Source organism: Pteropus medius, unplaced genomic scaffold (assembly GCF_902729225.1).
Source record: "Pteropus medius unplaced genomic scaffold, Ma_sr-lr_union100, whole genome shotgun sequence".
NCBI classification, from domain to species: domain Eukaryota; kingdom Metazoa; phylum Chordata; class Mammalia; order Chiroptera; family Pteropodidae; genus Pteropus; species Pteropus medius.
In genome coordinates this window covers 603,321-626,089 of record NW_024340851.1, presented here as the reverse complement: position 1 = coordinate 626,089, position 22,769 = coordinate 603,321, and the positions used below count along the sequence as shown (strand labels likewise).

The window sequence follows — 22,769 nt, the reverse complement described above, 5'->3', positions numbered from 1 at the left end:
TTGAGAAAAGTGAAAAGGGTTTGGGGGGTATTGAAACATGAATTAACCAAAGAAATAGGGTAAGATTGCTGAGCAGAGTTAAGGGGCCAGTTGAGGTTAGTGAGCAAGAATTTACACTGGTGTCAAGTTGCTGGGTGGAGAGACTTTCCCAGCAGAACTTGACTGCTAGGGTGCAGTCACTGCAATACTGTTAGGGTCCTGGAAAGGAACCAGGTCACTGCATGATGCCCAAGGGCTCAAGCCCTTGCTTCTCTTTCACTTGTTTTGTTGTTTTGTGTGTATCAAAATATATTCTGATATTTTGATTATAGAAGCAATACATACTAATGTGGCAGGTTACTCTATGGAGATACTAGTTTATGCTTTCTATTTTCTAAGAATAGTTAAAGAATTATAAGGTTAATTTTTCCTTTCTGCCTCTTGTGGAAGAGCAGCTAAGACTTCGTAGATGAAAGTCTAGGCTCTGTGTTTCAGAAGCCATCCTTGAAGAAAATCCTCCATGAATTGAGTCTCAACTATTAGGACCATTAAGGACATAAAACTCCTTTGTCCCTTTGACTCTTATGGCATTCACCTTTGTATTATTGATTGATAAGAGATCTTTACTTATTAAAAGTTTCACTTGTATATTGCATGTGTTTATCTTCATTTGTCTTTTAATTTTATTTTATGATGGGTTGTTGTTTTGACATATAACAATTTTACATTTTACGTCTTTTCTTTTATGGTTTCTGATTGTCTTGTGCTTAGACAGGCCTTTCCCAACACTTCTCTAAGAAAATTTAAGTATCTGGCTCTATTTTCTTCTAGAACTTTTATTTGTTTTGCATTTAAATCTTTAATCTATTTATATAAAGTTACTTCTGGAGATGTGTCAACAATTTTTAAATAGCTTTAATATGATGCTTTCCTGGAATTATTTTCATTTGGAAGTCACAAAAACATAGATGAAATCCAGTAAGTATACAACTAACAATGTTGCATTGTGGTCAGGACAAAAGAAATAATCCCATATGTATTTTTAAATACTAGGATAAGAACATCTTTCTATATTGACTTTTAATGAGATTTCCACCATAAATTAACTTTATGCACTTTATTTTCTTCTGGGAGAACAAAATTTTATTCTAAAAATGTATCTCAATAACAATGAAATATCAAAAGCTGGCATAATAATAAAAAGAAAAAAGTAAGAGGAATTTCCTTTCATTTTTTTCTGAAAAATACAAAATTATCACTGTACTAGACTGTCAATTCTCATGTATTTGTATTTGAATTAATCATTTTATGTATTATCCATGCAAATTTTTAAATTATTGATTGAATTCTGCCTAATATTTAGATATACATCTGGATTGCTTTCATCTTAAAATAAATACATTCTCAAGTAATGCAAATAAAATTGAATATTTGCTTAAGTAAACATAATTAGGAAGATAAATTTATGTTTAGGAAATGTGCTCTGAAGCAAAATATTGGTTCGCATCACTGTTTCTCTCCATTTTTACACATAACCAAAAAACAAAAAAACCTAACTATATTGAAGTACTGGTATTTGAAAGTAACAAATTACACAACTTACATACAGAGAAAAGATGACTAAATTATTTCACATCTGAAGCACAGGAAACTTTAAAGACATATAATGACATTTAGTACTTAAAAAGTGGCTTTTTATCTTCAAACTACTAAAGAAACAAGTACTCAAAAAAATTTCAGGCCTGTCTATAAAATTTTGACTGAGTTGAAGTATTGAAAAATCAAGAACACAGGGGACAAATCAACTTAAATTTAAAAGGCTCCTGTTACTATAAAATGTATCTTAAGTATATTTTGCAGAGATATTAAAGCAGTAGTTAAAAGAACATTTAGGGCTAAGTTAGTAACATACGACTTACCTATGAGACCACATCTTTTTTAAAACTAATGTAAACAGATGTGTTTCACAATATTTTTTCCACACTGCATGTGTCACATAATACTGTCATATCCATATTTTGGATAATTTTTACCATCCATATTAATCACATCAGTTGGTTGTAATGCACGGTGAGTAGAAATGATCCTTTTATATAAAAATTCTTGACATATGATAGTCTATGTAAACCAAAATCTGAACACAAAAGTTACATTTAATTTCTATCAAATGTAGGTGCATGTTCATTAGGACATCTTAACTTATTTTTAGATCATTAGAAATCAGTGTGATTTACTTTGACCAATCTAAGATATAAATATTATCTCAGTATTTAGTATGACTAAATACTTCTTTTGTCAAAACTTGACCCTGAGTTTTGAGTGCTGGAATATAAACTGTAAAACTGAAAACACTGCAAAATATGTTGGCTAATATAGGCTTCCCTACAGTACTGTGCTTTTTCTCTCCATTAACATAGTGCATATGAAAGTGCTTCATTTTCAGCAAAGGAGGAAGAGGAGTGGATTTAAGAATAATACCAAAATAAGGAAGCAGGACATTGCCTGACTTAAAAATTTCTGTTTTAAAACTTCATTATATTTATTGCAAAATACATTGATGTTTAGTATAAAAATGCTGTTTCCCCAAATTTTTGAATAAATTTGACAGTGCAGGAAAATGTACCATTTTCACCTTGTAAGTTTAGTGGCCTGCGGGGAGTTCCACAATCCCTGGCCTGAGAAACAGAACACGAATGTATAGTTCCGACTACACAGCATTCTAAATGTTGTTTGGCAAATCATATAAGGGGCTTTATGTAAGTTAGGTGTGTTTACACGAAACATTTCTAGATATTGAAAGCAGCACTGCATGTCAAAAATATTCACCAAATGTATAATTAATAGCTGAATATAAGATAAATTCCAATGGTGATGATATTCTCACAGTAGCAAATAATCTAACTTCTTATTTAACGTTAAGAGCTAAATCTTTAAAACATTATTATGTTAAACATTGCAATTTATTACTAACAGAAATAAAGGGAGAAACAGAACAAAACACTATCATAGTAGGGGACCTAAATACCCCACTGTCAGATATGGACAGATCATCCAAACAGAAAATCAATAAGAAAATAACAACCTTAAATGACACATTAGACAAACCAGACATAATTGACATTTACAGAGCCTTCCATCCTAAAACAGCTGCTTATACATTCTTCTCTAGTGCACATGGAACATTCTCAAGAATTGACTACATACTGGGACACAGAGATAGTCTCAACAAATGTAAGAGGGATGAAAGCACACCAACCATATTCTCTGATCATAATGCTTTGAAAGTAGAGATCGACTGCAAAAAGAAAGCAGGACGAACCACAAAAACACGGAGATTAAACAACATGATACTGAAGAATTACTGGGTCAGAAAAGAAATAAAAAGAGAGATCAGGAGATACAGAGAAATGAATAGTAATGATAGCACAACATATCAAATCTTTTAGACACGGCAAAAGCGATCATAGAGGAAAGTTCACATCAGTACAGGTCTATCTCAAAAAACAAGAACAAACCCAAATAAACAACCTAATGCTTCATCTTCAAAAACTAGAAAAGGAAGAACAAATGAAGCCTAAAGTTAGTTGAAAGAAATGAATAATCAAAATTAGAGTAGAAATAAAAGAAATTGAAAACAAAAAAAGAAAAAAGAAATGCAACAAAGAGCTGGTTCTTTGAGAAGGTTAATAAAATTGACAGACCCCTGGCTAGACTCACTAAAGAAAAAAGAGAAAGGACACAAATAAACAAAATCAGGGATGAAAGAGGGGAAATTATGACTGACAACGCAGAAATACAAAGGATCATACAAGAATACTACGAAAAAGTATACAACACCAAATTTAATAACCTAGAAGAAATGGACCAGTACTTAGAAAAATACAACCTTCTTAGACTGAATCAAGAAGAACTGTAAAATCTACATAGACCGATCAGCAGTATAGAAATTAAAACAATAATCAAAAACCTACCAAAAAGTCCAGGGCCCGATGGCTTCACCAGTGAATTCTACCAAACATCAAAGATTTAATACCTATTCTCCACAAACTCTTCCAAAAAATCGAAGAGGAGGCAATCCTTCCCAACTCATTTTATGAGTCCAGTATTACTCTGATACCAAAATCCAGTAAAGATAACACATAAAAGAAAACTACAGACCAATATCTCTCATGAACACAGATGCAAAAATCCTAAATAAGATACTAGCAAACCAAATACAGCAACATATTAAAAAGAGTATACACCACGATCAAGTGGGATTCATCCCAGAGGCACAGAGATAGTTCAACGTACACAAATCGATTAATGTGATACACTACATAAACTAATAAAAAAATAAGAATCATGTGATCATATCAATAGATGCAAAAGAAGCCTTCGACAAGATACAGTATCCATTTATGATCAAAACACTTAACAAAATCGGTATAGAAGGAAAATATCTCAATATAATAAAGGCCATCTATGACAAACCCTCAGCCAACATTATACTTAATGGTGAAAAACTAAAAACCTTCCCTCTAAGATCAGGAAGAAGGCTAGGCTGTCCACTATCGCCACTGTTATTCAGTATAACATTGGAGGTCCTAGCGAGTGCAATCAGACAAGAGAAAGATATAAAAAGCATCCAAATAGGAAACAAAGAAGTCGAACTGTCACTATTTGCAGAAGACATGATTCTCTATATAGAAAACCCTAAAGAGTCCACAAGAACACTACTACAAACAATAAGCAAATACAATAAAGTCTTTGGATACAAAATCAATGTTCAAAAATCCATAGCGTTCCAATACTCTAATAATGAAGTATCAGAATAAGAAGTGGAAAAAATAATTCCTTTTGTAATTGCAACAAAAAGAATAAAATGCTTAGGTATAAATCTAACGAAACATGTGAAGGACCTATATAATGAAAACTACAAGATCCTATTAAAAGAAATTAAAGAAGATAAAATTAAATGGAAAGTGATTCCATGTTCTTGGACTGGAAGAATCAACATAGTTAAAATGACCATATCATCTGAAGCATTATACAGATTTAATGCAATCTCCATCAAAATCTCATCGGCATTTTTTAAAGAAATGGAACAAAAAACCATCACATTTGTATGGAAGCATAAAAGACCCCGAATTGCCAAAGTCATCCTGAGAAAAAAGAACAAGGCTGGAGGCATCACTCTGCCTGACTTCAAGTTATACTACAAAGCGACAGTAGTCAAAAGGGCATGGTATTGGCAGCAAAACAGACACACAGATCAATGAAACAAAATCAAGAATCCAGAGGTAAACCCATATTTATATGGCAAATAATATTTGACAAAAAATGTCAAAACCATACAGTGGAGAAAGGAAAGCCTCTTCCATAAATAGTGCTGGGAAAACTGGAAAGCCACCTGCAAAAGAATGAAACTAGACTGTTGTCTATCACCGCACACCAAAATTAATTCAAAATGGATTAAGGACCTGAATATAAGACCTGAAACAATAAAATGCATAGAAGAAAACATAGGAACTAAACTCAAGGACCTTGGACTTAAAGAGGATTTTATGAATTTGACCTCAAAGGCAAGGGAAGTAAAAGCTAAAATAAATGAATGGGACTACATCAAACTAAAAAGCTTCTGCTCACCAAAAGAAATCGTCAACAAGGTAAAGAGACATCCATCTGAATGGGAAAATATATTTGTAAGCAATGCCTCCGATAAATGCCTAATATCCAAAATATACAAAAAACTCATACAACTCAATAACAACAAACAACAAATGATCCAATCAAAAAATGGGCAGAGGACCTGAACAGACACATCTCCCTAGAGGACATACAAATGGTCAACAAATATTTGAAAAGATGCTCAACATTGCTACCTACTAGGGAAATGCAAATCAAAACCACAATGAGATACCATTTCATACCTGTTAGAATAGCTATAATCAACAGAACAAGTAATAACAAATGCTGGAGAGGATGCAGAGAAAAAAGAACCCTCATACACTGTTGGTGGGACTGCAAATTGGTACAGCCACTATGGAAAACAGTATGGAGGTTCCTCAAAAAACTAAGAATTTATCTACCATATGATACAGCAATCCCTCTACTGGGTATTTACCCCAAAGTCTTGAAAACCCATATCCAAAAAGATATTTGCACACTGATGTTCATAGCAGCATTATGCACAGTGGCCAGGACTTGGAAGCAACCAAAGTGTTCTACGATAGATGATTGACTAAAGAAGCTGTGGTACATATATACAATGGAATATCACTCAGCAATAGAAGAGATGAAATACCGCCATTTGCGACAACCTGGATGGACCTCGAGATAATCATGCTAAGCGAACTAAGCTAAACAGAAAATATTGAAAATCACATGATATCATTTATATGTGGGATATAAACCTAAAAGCAACAAATGAACAGGACAAACAAACAGAGATTCATGGACATAGACTATAGACTAGCAGTTAGCAGAGGGTAGAGGGTGGGGGAGGAGGTGGAAGGTAGACAGTTAAAGGGCATCAAATATAAGGGGATAGGGGAAGGTGAAGTGGGTAAAGGGGATCAAATATATGGTAGCTGAAGGAAACTGGACTTTGGGTGGTAAACACACAATAGAATATACAGATGTCAAATTAAAATGTACATCTGAAAATTAAATAATTGTATTAACCAATGTTATCCCAACATACTTAAAAAAGTCATAAACTATGAAAAAAATGAAGCACATTTTGTAAACTGCTTGAATAAGATTCACACTGCTTCCCTTCTTCTGAAGGATAAGGAGGAAAGATTACATGTCACATGTCTTCAAAGAGTCTCATTGATATAAAGAGATGTTCTATTAGCAGATTTGCTTTCAGAAATTTTATTAAAGATGTGGTAACAGAGGACAAATTTTCTAGGAGCAATGAAAACTAAATAAAACTAAGATTATCTGATTGGTTTGGTGCAAGAAAAAAAGAAAAGTCTGCTATGATTAAAAATGTTGTTTAAGTCAGCTTTACTAGACTTGGAAAATGAAGCATGTACAATCAACCACAGGCATGTATTTTGAGTAACAGAAGCCAAAAGATTCGGCTTCCTGGCCACATGGTATGGAAGAAAGGTGGAAATGACATGGAGAAATGAATTGCTTTTAGTAAATGTGTTAACATTTTTAAATTATCTTTAAAAGTAATTTATTGGTTCTCTCTCCATTCATATGAAAGAGCATATATCTGCAAAGATGGTTTTGAGATCACTGACTCTGGGCAGGTGCACAGTCATGCATTTTCTTGTATTAGAGTCCAATCTGAGCAACAGCCCATTGGCTCCCCGTCTCTCCTCCAAAGCTGGGGGTGGGGTGGGTTAAAGTGGGAGAGCTTGCTCTTTACATCCACAAAGTGACAAAGACAAGGTGATTCTAAGCTTTGTCCCCTCCTTGGGGAGTGGCCTTCACTCAGCCTGGCCACAGGCCCCTATGGCTTGGGGAGTTTGCTGACTGCTAGCAGAATGGGCTGACCTGGGCATTTGCTCTGCTGTGGAAGCAGCGAGGTAGAGCACCCCAGTGTTTTATCACAGCTAGAGGCAGCCATGGAAGTTTAGGAACAGAATACCTCATTGCTAAGGTGTAAGCTGGAAGTGAGACAAATGCAGGGAGGTGACACCACACAGAAACCAGGCATCCTGGCCCTGTCCTCTGCCTCTCACAGTCTCACTTGTCTGGGACATGGGGGACAAGCGTTGGGGTGGCCTTCTCGACCTATCTTCTCTAGGAGTCCAGAAGCCAGACGGCTGAGAGGAGCCAGTAACTGTAACTGCAGTAGGAGGTGACTGTGCCAGTGTGGGTGCCTGTGGCAGAAGAGAAGAGATTAGGCCATGCAGTGCCTTGTGTGAGCAGCCCCTCATGGCATCAATGACTCTCTTTATTTTTCCCTCCTGTTTCATTCTGATTTGAACAACCTGTACTGCAGCTGTTTCTTGTAACTTCTTTTTTTTATTTAAAAATTTTTTTTGGTTTCTATCATTTAAATTTTTTTATTATTAGTTTCAAGTATACAGTACATTGGTTAGACATTTATATAGTTTACGAAATGGGCCCCTGATTACTATATCATCCATCTGGCTCTACACATAGCCATTATGTTACTACTGACTATATTCCATATGCCATGCACCCTATCCCTGTGACCACCTTTCAACTACTAATATGTTCCTCTTTAACCTTTCACTCTTTTCTCCCAGCTCCCCAATCCCCCTCCCCTCTGGTAATCACCAGATCTCTCCTCTATATTTGTGCGTCTGTTTTGATTCGTTTGTTCTTTTTGTTCCTTAGATTCTGCATATAAGTGAAATCATATGGTATTTATCTTTCTCTGTCTGACTTATTTCACTCAGCATAATAACCTCTAGGTCCATTCATGTCAATGCAAATGGTAGGATTTCATTTTTTTAATAGCTGAGTAATATTCCATTGTATATATGAACCATAACTTCTTTATCCAAGCATTTAGGTTGCTTCCATATCTTGGCTATTTTAAATTGTGCTGCCGTGAACATAGGGTTGCATGGATCTAAGCTCTGAACTGGAGCTTCACTTTCAGTTTTGAGCTCCAAATGTTTCCAAACTGGGGACAGGAGGTAAAGGAGCCAAAGTCTGTGAAAGATGGAAACTGTGGGTTATATAGACCTCAGGTGATCTGCTTATCTCAAGGTTTGTTCCAGCACTTACTGGTCAGTGGGTTTGGGGAACAAAGAGAGTGAGTGGTGGTTTCTCCCTGTATCCTGATTTTCAGAAAAGCTTTAGTGTTAGAGCTGCAGCTGTGTAGCTGGCTAACTAGGGGATGGTGTTTAACAGGATGTGTGATCATAGAGGGCCTTGTGCTGTGTGGGCCTGAACAGTATGGCCTGACACCTTTGGCCTTACCTTCCTCCTATGTGAGTGTGATGCTTGTACACACACACACGTACACACACACACACACACACACAGAGTTTATATTTCCCAGGAGTGCTTCCTACCATCGCCAGGGGCTTTTCTATGGTGTACTGTCACAAGAGAGTAGATGCAGAGGTCCGTGTCAGGACTTCCTCCCCCTGTCTTCCTTCCCCAAGTTGAGATATAGATCTTTACTCTGCCGCATGGCAAGCATCACTGTGCTTGAGAAACCATGGGACACTGACTAACTGTCATATCTGGTATCCTTTCTCCTTCTGGGATTGCTGTGCTTCATCCATTGATCTTGTCCTTTCTGCATAGTCACTTCCTGCCCAGATCATACCTGTTCTTCAAAGTCCTGGATAGACCTAGCGGCTCAATAAATAATTCCTGAATTTTTATCATGGTTTGGTGTCCTGGATCATATGGAAAAAAGATTCAACTATGACAGCAGCTTTCTTCTTCTCTCCCTTGCTGGCATCAATTATTAGAGGTTTAAAACTCTTTTTTCTTAGAGAAGCTGTCACTCTGGTCCATCTTGCTCATTAGATTCCCACCAGAGTGAGTTTATGAGTGGCGGGGTCTCAGTCTCCTTGATTTTTCCCCTGCTTCTGTCTCGCTTCTTATGGCACATATCTCCTATTAGAGTAGTGCACTCTTTATGCACTCCTGTTCTCAGGAATCCCTGTACCTAGCGAACCGAAGGACTTTCATAAGTCAGGCAGCCAGAGAATTTCACTTCTCTAACTCAAAGATGTACTCCGGCCATGTTCAGCAGGAATTAGTTACAGAAGCATGATCCTCATCCCCATTCCCTCAAGAATGAGGAATGAAAAATCTCAAAGAGGAATTTTTAGATAGGACAAGGGTCTCAAGGTCTGGGTGGTTCTAACTAAATGCTATTCTTGCTAAATATTAAAATGTAGCTAAGTATTTTGCAGATTCAGCTATAAACAAGATGAGCTTGACAGGAACTAAACCAGGCAACTACAAAGAAGAAATCAATGTGTAATTAACCAAATAGTGTATATAAGCAATGGCTAAGCCTCCCTTCAGAGAGACAGAGCTTTAGATGTGAACCCCATCTCCTTTACTTAGTGCAAGTAAGTAAAGCTTCCTAATAACAACTGACCACATCTAGTTCTTGAATAGAGCACCCCAAGCTGCAAACCCCATGAGTTTAGTAACAAGCCTATGGATTAGACAGTATATCTTAAACCTGAATTAACTTCCATTTCATTGACAGCTCTTAAATAATAGGAATTAAACAATAGGTATCACAGGCAGGATGGAGAGAAGTGCAAAATAAAGATAAAGACATATATAGAAGCTGATGGTGTCATAAAAATAATACAATGGCCTCAGTAATTTAAACCTTAAGCTTTAACTAATAATTCATATCTTTTTTTCACAATGCCTTTCTTCTTGCATAAAATACACACAAGGAAGGTTTAATAGATCTTCATGATGGCTCTAAAGCACTTTCCTGTGTATTATGGAAACAACAATAAGAGATTCAAAAGGACATATTCAGTCCAACTAAATGAATCTTGTTAGAGTAGCCATTCATAGTCAGGCTGTCAATGCGACTGGTTTCTGAGAAGACAGAGATCGTGATGGACTAGCGCATCTGGAAAGGGGATAGGAGGGGATTGCAAAAGTGGGACTAGAAGGGTGTGTAAGATTTATGCAGACAGAGGAGAGGAGAAAAATATTCCTAGGAGAATGAGGAAAAGGTGAACACAGGCAGAGAGATGGGAATGGGCATGGCAAATGTGAGAAGCAGCAAGGAAAGTAATTGGGACATGAAAGAAAGAACAGTTGCTGGCATCATAGAAGTGGACTCATGGGGCTATGGAGGTCACAGTGGACTGGGAATCAGCGTGCCTGAATGCCCAGAGATATTATCCTGGCTCTGCACTTAGTAAGTGTGTGGCCTTGGTTAGGTCAGTTAGCTGCTTCCTGCCCTTACTCACTGCTCTTGCTTACTCGCTGTCATGCGAGGATACTGACCGTAGCCTGCTGCTCTCTCGCGCTTGTAAAAACTGTAAGAGATGATGCCCAGAGAAGTGTTCCTTTAAAGAATAAAATAAAAATTAAGACCCCTTTTTCCATTTTGTATTACAGCAGCATGGTGAAGAAATGGCTCCAGAGTCTATAATAAGTAGGTTTTGCTTTCTGGTTGGCTGCAGGCAGAAGGTTAGTGGGTATGGGAGACAGAGGGTGCTGATTAATTGATAAAAAGGCAAGTTTTGCACCTGGAGAGTATCAGGCCTAGGAGCCTGGACACGAGAGAGACAGATCAGCCATGGAGAAATGTTTCTCAGATTCTCTGCTGGACTGTATGAGACAATGACCTCTCTGAAAGAGGTCACTGGACTCTGACATCACGTGAAACAGGTGACAGAACTCTACATAAAGGCCAGTGATGTGTAGTGGAAAGAGACCTGGACCTAGAGTGAAATTTATCTGAGATAAGATTTAAGGGTTCACTCCATACTTATGTGAACAATGTGAACGTAGGAAACAACTTCCTATCTCCGAGCCCAGGACACCTCATCTGTCAAACTAAAGTAAAAACAGCACCTGACCCATTTCCTTATAGAGTGAGTCGTTGCAAGCATCAAACGCACAACTTGTGAAAGTTTTCTGTAAACTCTAAAATGGTAGGCCAACTTAGCTTATTTTCTTTATTAATAAATTAAAACCAGTTTTCTTACCAGATACAATCGACTACTTTAGCATGCTCTATCATTACTTCAGGAAGACTATATTTCAGAGAACTAGCTGTACCTTAGCACAGTATCAAGCAGGGAAGTAGGGCTGAATTCTCACGGTTTGTATATAATTAAATCGGAACCCCAATTTAGGATAATCACAGGGTCAGAGCTACATGAAAAATTTATTTAAAAAATGGATCTACAGTTAAACATGAGGGTGAATTGCCTGAGCCCTGTTTTATTCTTCCCGATCATTTGCCTTATGTAGGCAAGAACACAGAGTTCAACAGGGTTTTCAGAACATTGTAGTTACAAAGTGTTCTCACTCATCTTCGCTACTTTACAAGCCTGACACGAGTCTAGATAAACTTGCACTAGTTTAGTGTCCTCTCAGTACTAGCATTCTAGGCCTGGCAGGTTTCCTCTGCCCCTCTGCAGGAAAACAAAATAAAGAAACAAACAATAAAACACAGCGGGCTTCTTTGATTGGGTCTTAATTTCCCGCTATTGTTATTTTGTCTCTGAAGTTACACAAAATGCCTCTTACAGAGAGGACACAAGGGATTGGACTAGGACCAGGGTTTTGTGAGAGAGTGCCCTTAGGAAGTTGTGAATCTCCCCAACCAAGGGAGAGAGATGGAAGGTGGGTCCTCTCTTCACATCCACTCAAGCAAACAACAGGGTCTTCAAAAAGACCACTCCCTAGAGCTTCATGTGTGCCCCTTCTCCACGGGGGACCAAGAGGTGCTGTGACGTGGTGCCAGGTGCACGTGGCAGAGCCCACCTGCCCCGCCCCCGTTAGAGCCGGGCCTAGGACCCTCCCCGCCATTGAGACGTCACCACAGCAGCCCTGTTGCCCCAGGAGACGCCACAGCCCACTCCCAAGAGTCTCGGGGCAAAGCCATAGAGTCCTTGGCCCTGACCCGCGTCCCTCCCAGAGCTAGGCTCCCGCTTGCAGACGGATCCTCTCCCTCAACACTCCCCATCCCCGGGACAGAGTTCCCGCATATTTCTTTGAGAAGAAGAGAAAGGAAGTCCTCATGAGTGAGAAAGGAGAGGCCACCCTCAGGAAGGGGACCGCTTCAGTCTTCCCTCAAGCCGCGCGGAAAGATCTTTTGTCCTTGGGAGGCGGAGATTCTCCCCGGGCCCTGGTGGCCAGCAACCTCAGCGGGGACGTGATCTCCGAGGCCACCGCGGCGGCGGGCGCCAAGAAAAAGGCGCCCAAGAAGGTCGTCGCCAAGGGGGTGCGTGGCTCTGTGAAGTGGTTTAATGTGAAGAAAGGATATGGTTTCATCAGCAGACACGATACGGAGGAAGACGTGTTCGTGCACCACACGGCCATCGCCCGGAACAACCCTCGCAAGTACCAACGCAGCGTGGGCGACGGCGAGACGGTGGAGTTCGACGTGGTGCAGGGCGAGCGGGGCACCGAGGCCGCTAACGTGACCGGGCCGGCGGGCGCCCCAGTGGAGGGCAGCCGCTTTGCCGCCAACCGCGCCGGCGTCTACCGCGGCTTCTACATCTGCCACCGCGCGCCTCAGCCTAGCCGTCCCAGGGGCGCCGAGGACGACGTCGACGAAAGCGAGGGCGGCGGCGACGGCTTCACCATGACCCGAGGCCCGAGGCGCCGCCTGCCCAGCCCGCCCCCAGACCAACGGCTGCGGCGCTGCTCGCCCTTCCGCGGGGCCCAGGCCGTGCCCGGCCGCCCCTCGATCTTCATTCCCGACCGCGGCCTGCAGGCCGCCCACCTGCCTGGGCCCGCCCCTGCCGCAAGGCCCCAGGGCGCACCGCCGGCGCGGAAGCCCGGCCTCAGCTACCGGCTGAGTCGCCCTAGGGGCCGAGGCCGCGCTCTTGGTCCTAAACCCTCACCCGGCATCTCCGAGGAGCTGACATGGAAGGACAAGGAGAGTGGCCGCGTTGCTGGAGGCCTGCAGCAGAGGCCCCCGCCATTCTATGGATCCCGCCGCCCCAACCCGGAAGGAGCAGAGGGCAAGATCCCCAAGGGCCCTTCCGAAGCACCGGTTCGTGTAGCCAAGAAGAGCAGCCCCGCAGTCGTGGATGCCCCCTCCACGGCTCAGGCCGAGTAACAGCCCGACTCCCTCCCCAGGGACTCCCTGGCCTGCGCTGCAGGTGATGTCCCCTTGAGGAGATGGTGCCGCTTGGCGCTACACAGTCCCAACATCCATTATTGACTGTCGGATTTGTGCTCTGAGGAAAATACATGCCCCTGCCCCAAGGTTTGGGGGTAAACTACAACATCTATATCTAAACTCCCTCTTACCAGCTGCTTTGGTAGTTTCTGCACACACACACACACACACTCACACGCACACATCCAGACAAGCACACATGCCTCTGAATCTATTCTTTTTAAACATCTGACCAGAACCACAGCTATTCTGCATCCCCAGGTGAATTAGTTGAAATACTTTAAACATATTTTTATTTTAATGCAAAAACGATTATCTGACATTGCTGTATGTTACTCACCTGAGTGGTCGTTTTCTCAATAAATCATTTCATGATAATTTTATCTGTTATCACTGTTGTCTGATTTTTAAAGCCTGTAGGACATAATTGTACTGAGAATCCATTCAGTCCTTTTTTTCAGAACTGGGTTTAGCAAACATCATACCTGTTCTCTTAACAAATCACAAACTTAAGACTAATTCTGGGCTTATGCATTGAACTACTCAGGATATTCTAAAGGGTTAGAAGACACAGAGAGGGAAGAAATGTCTCCATCATTTTCTTTTTCATCCTCTTCCCCTGTCCTGCCATTAGAGCAATAAGTCTGGAGGGTGGGCTCATCTACCCACACTTACTGCTTAGGTAGTCTCTGAGGCTAAACACAAAAAGCCGAGCAAAACACAATGACAAGAAAATTTGGCTCTCTGGAAACAGATTTTGCCTCTGAATGTTTGTCTTCTTTCACTAATACCATTTCAGTATTTTAAAGAAAGTGGACATGAGGGGCTAAGGGGTGGGAGAAATGGGGAGATGTCGGTCAAAAGGTACGAACCTTCAGTTATAAGATGAATAAGTTCCAGGGACCTAATGTACAGCATGGTGACTATAGTTAACAATACCGTTTTATATACTCAAAAGTTGCATTAGAGTACAGCTTTAATGTTCTCACCATGACAACAACAAAATGGTAATTATGCGAGGTGTAGGATGTGTTAATTATCTTTATCTTGGTAAACATTTCACAGCAAATACATCTTAAATTTACACACTATATGTCAGTTATATCTCAATAAAACTAGAAAAAAAACTGGGGAGAAGGAGGAAAGGAAAATGGGCATGGAAGCCGGTATCATTGTTGTCACGAGGGCCTCTGGAGCTGAAGAGAAACATCTGGACCACAGATACCATCTGTCTTTTAGGTTGAGTCCATCCAGGGGGCCTGTGGAGGATTCCAGGAAGGCTGAGCAAGTGAGGTTCAGCCCAATTCTGGCCCTTTCTCATCAAAGAAGCTCTGACTTCCCTATCCCGCTTTTCATTTGAACATGTAGTGGGGTTGAGGGTGGGAGGCAGGGGTTAAGGGGTGTGTGCAATTAACAAATTTGAAGCCAATGCAAGTCTTTAAAACCACATTTTAGAAATTAAGGAAATTGTATTAACAATAACAAAATCGAAGTACTTTTCTTGTTTTAATGTTGAGGCAAATTAAACCACATTATCGACTAGCATAAGGGATTTGAAGAGTGTGTATTCAATCATTCATTATGGCTAAATATCCTCAATTGATTGGAGCAGACGCAGTAGAGATTACTCATTTGACAAATACTTGAGGGCCCATTTGTGCCAGACTCTATCCTGCCAAGCACTGGGAGTTGTATCATGGTGAAGAAGATGGTTTCTTTTCTCAAGGAGCCCATGGTCTAGTGGAGAGTGAGACAAAACTGGCAATGACTACACACACAATGGAGCCCTGCTGAGAGGAAACATCCATGACCTAGATGGCAGGGTTGGCTCCTTGTTAAGAGAATCACTACTTGGATACCTGAATTTAAAATTACATCTTGGAGGCAGGTCTAAGATGGTGGAGTAGGAAGACTCTGAGCACACCTCCTCCACCAACACACACACACACACACACACACACACACACACACACACACACGGAATATATGAGAGGGACCATTGAGAAGGGTAGGAGTATTATATTAGACTGAAATGAGGTAACCACGGGAATCCCATCCCAAAAGAGAGATCTGCAGTGGGTCGGGATATCACTGAGGGGTCTGTAGCGGGGACTCGCCTGCTGAGAGGCACAGGGATAAAACAGCGATTTAAAGGGCACCCAGACTATACATGAAAAAAATCCATTTTCTAACACCAAGGCGCCTGCCAAATGTGAGGAACTGCGGGAACTCTTCTTGATCTGAGGAACCAGCAAACGCCCTTGTTTTCATGCCTCCTCCACCTAGATAGCGCTATGGGAGCCTAGTCCCAACGCTTCAGCCACCCTGCACAGTGCACCCGCACCCGGGCCACCTCGCCCTGCATTAGCTGCAGCCCCAGTCAGCCGGCCTACGAAGGCACCTAGTATTAACTGTAGCACCAGCCTGCCAGTCCCCAGGGTGCCCCGAGAGCCTTGTGCCCCAGGCCAACTCAGGGAGTGCCTTCTGCAGCTCCATTCACTCAGGCTCCCAGGGAATCCCCAAAGTTGTACACTCTGGCTCTGAGACCCCTGAAGCCCCATTCAGCCGACCGGAGGGAGCCCCCTTTGGCCGCCCACCACGCCCCACATTCTCTGCAACCACAGACAGCGGGCCAATTGGGACACTCCAAGCACCCCTGTAGCCCTGGCAACCTCAACCAGATCTTGTTACAACTGCACAGCCCAGCCCGCAGGCTCCCCAAGGCAGAGAGAATAAGTTTTGTGAAGGGCAGGATGAGGAAGGCAGAATTCAGATAAGTAATGGGGAGCATGTCCTTAACTTGTGACCACTTTCCATAAATTTAGATTTAAATTTAATGTATACAAAGACTACACTAGGAAGCTCACATGAGCTTCCTAGTGTAGTCTTTGCTTTTAATCTTTTTTAATCTTTGTTTTCCAGATATAAAAAATGTTAGGTAGTTAGGCATGAGCGACAGGAGCCAAGGCCCAGCTCTGTAACCATAGAAACTTCCCTTGAAGACCTTCTTTAAGTTCCTCCCAGACATATCTCACTTTTAGGATTATAAATTACCCCAAATCCTATTGCACAAAGGCCATAAAAGCTGCTGGCTAAATCAGCTACAAAGGCATGGGCAGAAAGTACAGCCCATAACTTTAGTCTCATTATACCATCATTACAATGTTATGACTATGCTTAGAAGTTCATGAATCTAATTATAACAGACTGAATGCTGGGTAAACACATGCACAATACACAAAGTGTTATATAGCAGCCAAATGTCAGTCAAGGTGACTTCATATTGATTATCTAGGCCCTCCCATCGTGGTCCAAATATAAACAGACCTTCCCATTCATGCATTGTTACAGCACTCCTGGCTGGAAACCCACTCCTTCCTTTGGTGCGTAATATCTTATGTCTTCATCTCCTAAAGTCCACAGGGTTTCAGCCTCCCCTAGCATGGCCTGTCTGCTTCTAAAATGTACTTTCAATAAGTCTTACTTTTTCTCAGCCACCTGTAATTCTTTGCAGTGGGGAAGAACTGAGGGACAACACACAAAGCCATGTCCACTGTCCTCCTCTTCCCCGCCCTCCACCCCCAACGCCGCTGGGGCTACTCTGGATTTCACATCACCCCAGCGGTGACAAGAAATGTTTTTTTTTTTCCTAAGCTACCTATGACCTATGGCTTTTTGGTAAATTATACCTTTGTAGACGAAATTAAAACAATTATCTTTTCCTTCCTACCTGATCCCTCAAAAATGTCAGGTATCTTAACTAAGCCATTTATGACTAAATTTAAAAATGTGAACTCCTGGATTCATGATTAGAGCTCTTGAACCTAAATAGGCTGTTCAACCAACATTGTTGGGATGGCTCATTCTGGGCATGTTATGTCCTTGTAGGTCCTTCATTCCCTACAGAGCTCTTGAACTTAAATAGGCTGTTCAACCAACAAAAGGAACTGAAGCAGATGACATCTGTTGTGGACAACTAACCCAAAATTCTGGACCAGTCCTGTATAACCTACACCTTCATTTTTTCCCCTTTACTTCTGTTGCTTCCTATCTCACAAATAATTTGAGAAGCCAACCGCACACTATAATAAATATTATTTCCTTTTTCCCCTTAATTTCTGACAGGAAAAAAGTAACTCAACATTGGGCATCATCTTTAAACCTACTTCACAGGTCAAAACATGCAACTGGTTGCACACAAAGTCAAACATGTTTAATATCCAGTGATGTCAACCCCAGTAAAGGTACCAGATTTGAAACCATACTTTTTCCTTCGGCAGATATTTCAATGAATAAATACATGATTAGAAACTTTTTGAAAACCTTAGAGGTACTGCAATGACTACCACTGCAATAGCCAACCGGGAAAAATATTTAAATTTTCTTGCACGAGTTAGATTAGACAATAAAATTACCCTTGACTATATCTTAGCTAAGCAAGGTGGAATTTGCTTTGTTGTTAATATTTCCTGCTGTGTTCAGATAAAACACCTCTGGTAAAATGAAGATGGGACCAAATAAAATCTGGCACAAACCAAATGATTAAATACAATGTCTGCTGACATCTCATGATTCTTTAATATCTTCAGCTACTGCCCTCAGGTATTGCCTACCGGTTCAGATCCATTCTGTAAATTGGACTTAACATTTTGTTTGTTATTATAGAATTTTTTTGCTGTTATAAAACTTTGTTTTATATAGCTCGATGTTATAAAAACACCAGTCTAATAATAGTTGCTCAACATTTTGAAATGATCACTAAGTCCTATGAGGCTTCATGTGAGAAACCTCAAGAAACTACAGAAGATGTTTGCCCTTAAAAAAACATGACGGTAAAGCCTTTCTCTGTTCTGGCACTCTTGTGGCTCAAATGTGGCCTAAGGCTCCCAGGAAAAACACTTCCTCTCTTTTGTGGCACATGAGATACCAGAAATGAGCCTTTCTGGGAATGAAGGACCTACAAGGACATAACATATCCAGAATGAGCCATCCCAACAATGAAAGATCAATGATGCTTTTAATAACTAAGGACAGTCTACAGCTATACCACCCTGAACACGCCCGATCTTGTCTGATCTCGGAAGCTAAGCAGGGTCGGGCCTGGTTAGTACTTGGATGGGAGACCACCTAGGAATACCGGTTACCGTAGGCTTTAAAAATAATAATAATGATAATAACAACAATAACTGAGGACATCTCTTACTCTGCCATGTTTCTGACATCATTACTTTTAATAACTGATCAATGCTGCTCTCCAGTGATTGATCAGCAGTGCTTTAAAGGAAAGATCTTCATCAAAACGGAGAAAATTTAGAAGAAGAAGAAGAATATAAATTGAGCTACCTTAAAATGGAGCCAGATCTGCCACCCCAGAGAAAGTGCCTTGCACATTTTATGCCTCAAATCTTTGGAATGTTGAAACAGGACAAAATAACATTTGGCTTGTGCCTAAAGCAACATTATATCCCAAAAAACTGTTTGCAAAGACAATAAGAAAGCAGATGTTATGTCTACCAGACTGATGGCTACTGGACTGAAAATTTAAAAATATATATATTCTTTAGAATTAGCATCACATGGTAGCTCATGTGAAGTAATAGAATAAATCTCTTCCTACTATTCATGTAATTTTTTCCTTTTCCTTTTTCATAAATACCCTTTGCCTTTATTTCCTAATCAGAACATTATTTGGACTTCTGCCTGAATCAGTGCTTCCTGAGAAGGTATTCTTTTTTTTTTTTTAATCTCACATAAATGATCCTTGCATCTCACTTTGAAAGGCCTTTTATTTGTAGGTGAATGCTAGTTAACTGGGTCTGAAACAAGCAAAAGTAATCCTAAAAATTATTACAGAAGAGAACATGTTTGCAAAATCGGGGGTAACAAAGGCCTCATTAAGTATGCCACAGCAATCAAAATGTTCTCTGCCTACCCCCAGAAACAAAAAATAACAGAACTTTTCAAACCAGTCAATAATAGTATGGGAGCAGATAGCTCCAAATACAGAAGGTGAAAAGGAAATCCAGATTGTACCTGTGGTTGTGTGCCCTCCTATGTGAAGGGAGATCCATGAAGTGATTCAGATCATCTACAAAGTGCCATTCTCTTGACACTGCAAGTCATAGGAGGGCAATGGACTGTTGTTGGGGTTTCTGCCACAAGTTCTTGATCTACCTTCCTCTGAGGAAGGTGAAGAATCTCATTCTCTGACTTGATACTCAATTATAATAGGACACTGGGGCTTCTGGGATAATGCTTTAATGTGCAAATAGCCTTCCTACCCACACTGTCTGGAACATGCCCTGCCAATCAAGGGCATCCAAGGAAGCCTGCTCTTATTAAAGACTTTGAGATGGGGCATGCCAACTTTCAATGATGCAAACAGAGATCATTGCTAAATTTACATTTTCCAGCCAAGAAAATCAAGTCATATCTGGCACACGTAGTGGGCGGAAAAGAGGTGAAAGAAGATTAGCACAGAGGCTATACAAGGCAGCTTAGGCATCTGTTGTGTCTTAGGTGATGCGCTCTGGTTTATGTTGGACTGTTGGAGTTGCCCTTAATTAAGTATGCCTAAATCCTGGAGCAGCTGGGAAACAGCAGAATATTCCTGCTTTCAGTTAGATATATTCAGAGATATATTCCTCTGTGACCAGCCTCTGTGCTCTTCAATTCCCCACCCCCAGTCAGCAATCACCAGGTCAACTCCATTGAATGTATCCTGTCAGGCACCTATGTGAGCAGGGAAAATTCCAGGTCCCTTAGTCTGGCCCTTGATGGCCTCCATTCCCCCAAAATGAAATCTCCATGGTCAGGCTGAGCAATCTACTGCCTCCTGATACATACATGTCACACAGCAGAGAGCAAAATGTGAACCCGACATGTGTCTACAGAAAATACTTCCCTTCAACATATCCATGCCTGTTGTTGGGCAGGAAAAGGCATCCAGGAGGGATCTGAATTATTTACTAATCATAGCAAGTTTGGTCTGACTTCAGTTCTTCCCCATTTCCTCTTGGTGCTGTGTTTCAATACAAATTCTCATGCCTAGTGATTCGTAGTGCACTCTGCCAGTCTATGAAGTCAGCTGATATAGTGGGAAGTACACTGGGCTAGGAGTCTGGAGGAACAACTTCTAGCTTTTATGTTAAAAGTAATTTTACAGATGTGAGCTGTGTTTGTGGTGATTGCTAGATACAATTTTATTTTTTAATTTATTTTGCATTAAAGTACAATTGACATACAATATTATATGATTTTCAGGTGTGCAACATAGTGATTCTACATTTATATACTCTAGGACATGATTACAAGTCTATAAACCATCTGTCACCATACATAGTTATTATGATATTATTGGCACTATTCTCTGTGCTATACATTATAGACTGTGATTTATTTATTTTATAACTGGAAGTTTGTACCTCTTATTTTTCACCTTTTTCACCTATCCTCAAACCCCCTCCCTTCTGGCAACCATCAGTTTGTTCTCTGTATCTATGAGTCTGTTTTTGCTTTTTTGTTTGTTTTGTTTTGTTTTGTTTTTTGTTTTTGAAGATTCCACATATAAGTGAGTTCATAAGGTATTTGTATTTGCCTGTCTGACTTATTTCGCTTAACATAATACCCTCTAGGCCCATCCATGTTATTGCAAATGGCAATATTTTATACATTTTTATTGCTGAATAATATTCCATTGTGGTTTTAATTTGTGTTTCTCTGTAAGATGTTGAGCATCTTTTCATGTCTGTTGACGATCTGCATGTCTTCTTTAGAGAAATGTCTATACATTTTTAATCAAATTGTTTGTTTTTTTGATGTTGAGCTGTATGAGTTCTTGATATATTTTTGATGAAAACCCCATATCGGATATGTTATTTTCAAATATCTTTTCCCCTTTAGAAGATTTTATTTTCATTTTGTTGATGGATTATTTTTCTGTGCAAAAGCTTATTAGTCTGATGTAGTCTCATTTGTTTATGTTTGCTTTTGTTGCCATTTCCTGGGGAGCCATATCCAAAAAATGATGCTAAGACCAATATGAAAGAGTTACTGCCTATATTTTCTTCTAAAAGTTTTATGGCTTTAGGTCTTACATTTAAGTCTTTAATCTATTTTGAGTTTATTGTTGTATATGGTGTAAGAAAGTGGTCTGGGATACACTTTTTGCATGTATCTATCCAGTTTTCCAAAAACCATTTATTGAAGAGACTGTCACGTTCCCATTGCATATTCTTACCTCCCTTGCCATAGATTATTTGACCATATAAGTGTGGGTTTATTTCTGGTCTCTCTATTCCGTTCTATTGATTTGTGTCTGTTTTTGTGCCACTACCATGCTGTTTTGAATACTATAGATTTGTACTACAGTTTGAAATCAGGGAGCATAATACCTCCAACTTTGTTCTTCTTTTTCAAGATTGCTTTGGCAATTTAGAGACTTTTGTGGTTCCAAATAAATATTAGGATTTTTGTTTCGATTCTGTGAAAAATGCCTTTGGTATTTTAATAGGGATTACATTAAATATGTAGATTTCTCTGGGTAATATGGGCATTTTAACAATATTAATCTTTCCAATCCATGAGTACAATGTTATTACTGAACAAAGGCATTGAGTGTGATGCCCATCGCTTACAGAGAAGTAAACAATATGAAGCAGCAGATTTTTGCAGCAATAAAGAGATTTATTCATCAGGCCAATTGAACAAGGAGACCAGAGACAAAGCTCGAATTAGCTTCCCTGAACAAAAGCTTGAGATCAATTTTAAGAGGTGAAAGAAAGTAGAGGTTATACATATCTATTAATTCTAATTCAAGGGGTCTGATTGGGTAGTCTTGGAATTAAGCCATCTAAGGTTAGGGATGTGGAAGAGGCAAAAGAGAACAAAGAAATCCAATCTGGCAGAGTTCGATTTGTCAGTCTCATGTGTGTCCAAATTCAGCCCCTGTACCAGATCTCCCTTATTGACAGACCCCTCACATCTTAATGGGCTCCGGGTGGTAAAA

The 22,769-nt window shown here is 40.2% G+C and overlaps 1 protein-coding gene and 1 pseudogene across 1 annotated transcript; both read left to right on the top strand.

The window, feature by feature from the left end:
* Positions 1-12,652: 12,652 nt before the first annotated feature.
* Positions 12,653-13,699, top strand: LOC120591968 (Y-box-binding protein 3-like). The gene has a single exon (XM_039849596.1). The coding sequence runs from the start codon at positions 12,653-12,655 to the stop codon at positions 13,697-13,699; it is 1,047 nt and encodes a 348-aa protein (XP_039705530.1).
* A 5,096-nt stretch (positions 13,700-18,795) lies between these two features.
* Positions 18,796-18,914, top strand: LOC120592154 (uncharacterized; annotated as a pseudogene).
* Positions 18,915-22,769: the final 3,855 nt, after the last annotated feature.

Coding starts and splice junctions, on each gene's coding strand:
- LOC120591968 (XM_039849596.1), top strand. CDS start 12,653: ATGAGTGAGAAAGGAGAGGCCACCCTCAGGAAGGGGACCGCTTCAGTC.